The sequence below is a fragment of the Maylandia zebra genome, unplaced genomic scaffold (genome assembly GCF_041146795.1).
Source record: "Maylandia zebra isolate NMK-2024a unplaced genomic scaffold, Mzebra_GT3a scaffold11, whole genome shotgun sequence".
Lineage (NCBI taxonomy): Eukaryota > Metazoa > Chordata > Actinopteri > Cichliformes > Cichlidae > Maylandia > Maylandia zebra.
This window is the reverse complement of record NW_027490041.1, coordinates 7,684,598-7,688,138: the sequence shown is the minus strand read 5'-3', so window position 1 is coordinate 7,688,138 and position 3,541 is coordinate 7,684,598. Positions and strand designations below refer to the sequence as shown.

The window sequence follows — 3,541 nt, the reverse complement described above, 5'->3', positions numbered from 1 at the left end:
CCAAACTGGAAGCTGGTTCCACAGAAGAGGGGCCTGAAAACTGAAGGCTCTGCCTCCCATTCTACTTTTAAATACTCTAGGAACAACAAGTAGGCCTGCAGAGCGAGAGCGAAGTGCTCTAATAGGGTGATATGGTACTACAAGGTCATTAAGATAAGATGGGCCTGATTATTTAAGACCTTGTATGTGAGGAGCAGGATTTTGAATCCTGGATTTAACAGGAAGCCAATGATGGGAAGCCAAAACAGGAGAAATATGCTCTCTCTTTCTAGTCCCTGTCAGGACTCTTGCTGCAGCATTTTGGATCAGCTGAAGGCTTTTCAGCGAGTTTTTTGGACATCCTGATAATAATGAATTACAGTCGTCCAGCCTGGAAGTAATAAATGCATGAACTAGTTTTTCAGCGTCACTCTGAGACAGGATATTTCTAACTTTAGAGATGTTGCACAAATGGAAGAACGCAGTCTTACATATTTGTTTAATATGTGCGTTGAAGGACATGTCCTGGTCAAAAATGACTCCAAGGTTTCTCACAACGTTACTGGAGGCCAAGGTAATGCCATCCAGAGTAAGAATCTGCTTAGATACCATATTTCTAAGATTTTCAGGGCCGAGTACAATAACCTGTTTTATCTGAATTAAGAAGCAGAAAGTTAGCGGCCATCCAGGTGTTTATGTCTTTAAGACATTCTTGCAGTTTAACTCATTGGTGTGTGTTATCTGGCTTCATGGACAGATAGAGCTTGGTGTCATCAGCATAGCAGTGTAAATGTATGCTATGTCTTCTAATGATGCTGCCTAAGGGAAGCATGTATAATGTAAACAGAATTGGTCCTAGCACTGAACCCTGTGGAACTCCATAATTAACCTCAGTGTGTGAAGAGGACTCTCCATTTACATGCACAAATTGGAGTCTATTAGATAGATATGATACAAACCACTGCAGCGCAGTACCTGTAATACCTACAGCATGTTCTGATCGCTCTAATAGGATATTATGGTCGACAGTATCGAACGCTGAACTAAGGTCTAGCACATAGGTGTCAAACTCAAAATTTGGCCCGCAGCCTAATTACATTTGGCCCGCGAGGCCATACCAAATTACTATTAGAGCTGGCCCGCCGGTCTTATGCAGCGCATGTACTGCTAATACTACAACTCCCAGAATGCTCTGTTGGCGTTTTGGCGCGTCAGTCAGGACAGGACCCATTAACGCCCTCTCCTCTGTTTACTGTAGTCATAGCAACCGCATGAATACTGCCGCGCTACCTCTCCCAAAATGGCGAAAAGAAAGAACGAAAACAGGAGCTTCCTGGACAGGTGGGAGACAGAATATCTGTTTACCTATGTAAAAGACAGACCTGTTTGTCTTGTATGTGGAGCTCATGTGGCTTTAACCAAGGAGTACAACATTAGACGACACTATGAAACGAAACACCAAGAGAAGTACAAGGACCTGGACATGACTCAAAGGCGCCGGAAAGCAGAAGAGATGAAAAGAAGTTTTGTTTCACAACAGACTATGTTCAAAAAAGCCATATCACAAAGTGAGGCTGCTGTAAAGGCTAGTTTTGTTGTGGCAGCAGAGATCGCAAAATCAGCCCGGCCCTTCAGTGAGGGAGAGTTTGTGAAAAGTTGTATGATGAAAGTGTGCCCAGAGAAAAAGCAAGTATTTTCAAATGTTAGCCTGAGCAGAAACACAGTAGCTGATCGCACACGTGAACTTGCCAACAATCTAAATAACCAGCTGATGGAGAAGGGAAACAGTTTCGTTGCATTCTCCCTCGCTATGGATGAGAGCAGCGACGCCTCTGATACTGCCCAGCTTTCAGTCTTCATCCGCGGTGTGGACTCAACTCTCTGTGTTACGGAAGAACTTTTAGGATTAAAATCAATGCATGGAACAACCACAGGGAAGGAAATATTTGAAGAGGTTTCCAAATGTCTAACTGAAATGAAGTTGCCATGGGAAAAACTTGTGGGGTTAACGACAGATGGTGCACCAGCGATGTGTGGTCAAAGGAGCGGACTGGTGGGCAGGGTACGGGAGAAGATGCGAGCGGAGAACTGTGCAGGTGAGCTGACTGTTTATCACTGCATCATACATCAAGAATCACTTTGTGGCAAAGCCCTAAAGATGGAACATGTTATGACCGCAGTAACACGAGTAGTTAACTTTATAAGAGCCAAAGGTCTGAATCACCGCCAATTCAAATCTTTTCTTGAGGAGTGTGGTTCGGAATACGGAGACGTGCCGTATCACACGGAGGTGAGGTGGTTAAGCCGAGGGAAAGTACTGAACAGATGTTTCGAGCTACGCGAGGAAATATTTCAGTTTCTGGAAAGCAAAGGGCAAGACACAGCTGAGCTCAGGGAGCAAGAGTTTTTGTGTGAGCTGGCCTTTATGTGTGATATCACGAGCCATCTCGATGCGCTGAACCTGCAGCTTCAGGGACGGGGGCGTATCATCACAGATATGTACACTGCAGTGAGGGCTTTTAAAACGAAATTGTGCTTGTGGCAGAATCAGATGCTACAAGGAAACCTGGGCCATTTTCCCTGCTGCCAAACGATGAACATGCAAATCTCTACTGCTGTGTTCCCATGTGCACAGTTTGCTGAAAAACTCTGTGTACTCAGTACTGAGTTTACCTGGCGGTTTGCCGACTTTGACGCCCAGAAATGTCGATTTGAACTGCTCAGTAATCCTTTTGCAGTTGACGTGGCAAAAGCACCAACAAACCTCCAAATGGAGCTGATTGAACTCCAGTGTAGTGACACGCTGAAATCAAAGTATGATGCTGTGGGCGCTTCACAATTTCCACATTTCATCCCTGACACAATGCCTGGGCTCCGGACCCACGCTGCTCAGATGCTCTCCATGTTCGGCAGCACTTACCTATGTGAGCAACTATTCTCCTCAATGAAGATGGCCAAAACATCTCACAGGAGACGTCTGACCGATGAACACCTTCACTCGATCCTGAGGATTTCCTCAGCTCAGAGCCTGAGCCCAGACATTGAGGAACTAGCATCCAAGAAGAGATGCCAGGTGTCTGGCTTGGACGCATCAGAGTAGATCAGTGTGTAGCAAACTGAGCTATAATTACCATTTTCTTTGTGCAATTTGTCTTGCTACTCCCAGACATGGGCTTGAATGGTTTCACGTTTAATGATATTTTTATTAGTTAAGTGGTTTATTATTGTTATTTTATTTTTACATTTATTATTAGCCTGGGGAAAAAGTTTACTGCTAAAATTTAAATCAGAAGGCTGCAAATACAATTTTTACTTAAGAAATGCATTCCAGTGATATGTTATTTAATTGGAATTTCAATTTTGCATGTGTGCAATATTAAGTTATATATGTTTATATAAGTTATATATCGTTCAGTATTAAGCGTTTCTTATTCCATATTCAGTTTTTCAGCAAAACTTATTTGAGTCTGTAAGAAAAGGTTCCTTGTTATATTTGGAGGAAGATTTTTTTCAATAAATATTAACGTTGGCCCGCGACTTTGTTCCAGTTTTGAATTTTGGC

General features: G+C 43.2%; 1 protein-coding gene across 1 annotated transcript; it reads left to right on the top strand.

The window, feature by feature from the left end:
* The first annotated feature begins 739 nt into the window (after positions 1-739).
* On the top strand, positions 740-3,259 carry LOC112432520 (general transcription factor II-I repeat domain-containing protein 2-like). The gene has a single exon (XM_076881359.1). The coding sequence runs from the start codon at positions 1,280-1,282 to the stop codon at positions 3,077-3,079; it is 1,800 nt and encodes a 599-aa protein (XP_076737474.1). The 5' UTR covers positions 740-1,279; the 3' UTR covers positions 3,080-3,259.
* The last annotated feature ends 282 nt before the right edge of the window (positions 3,260-3,541 follow it).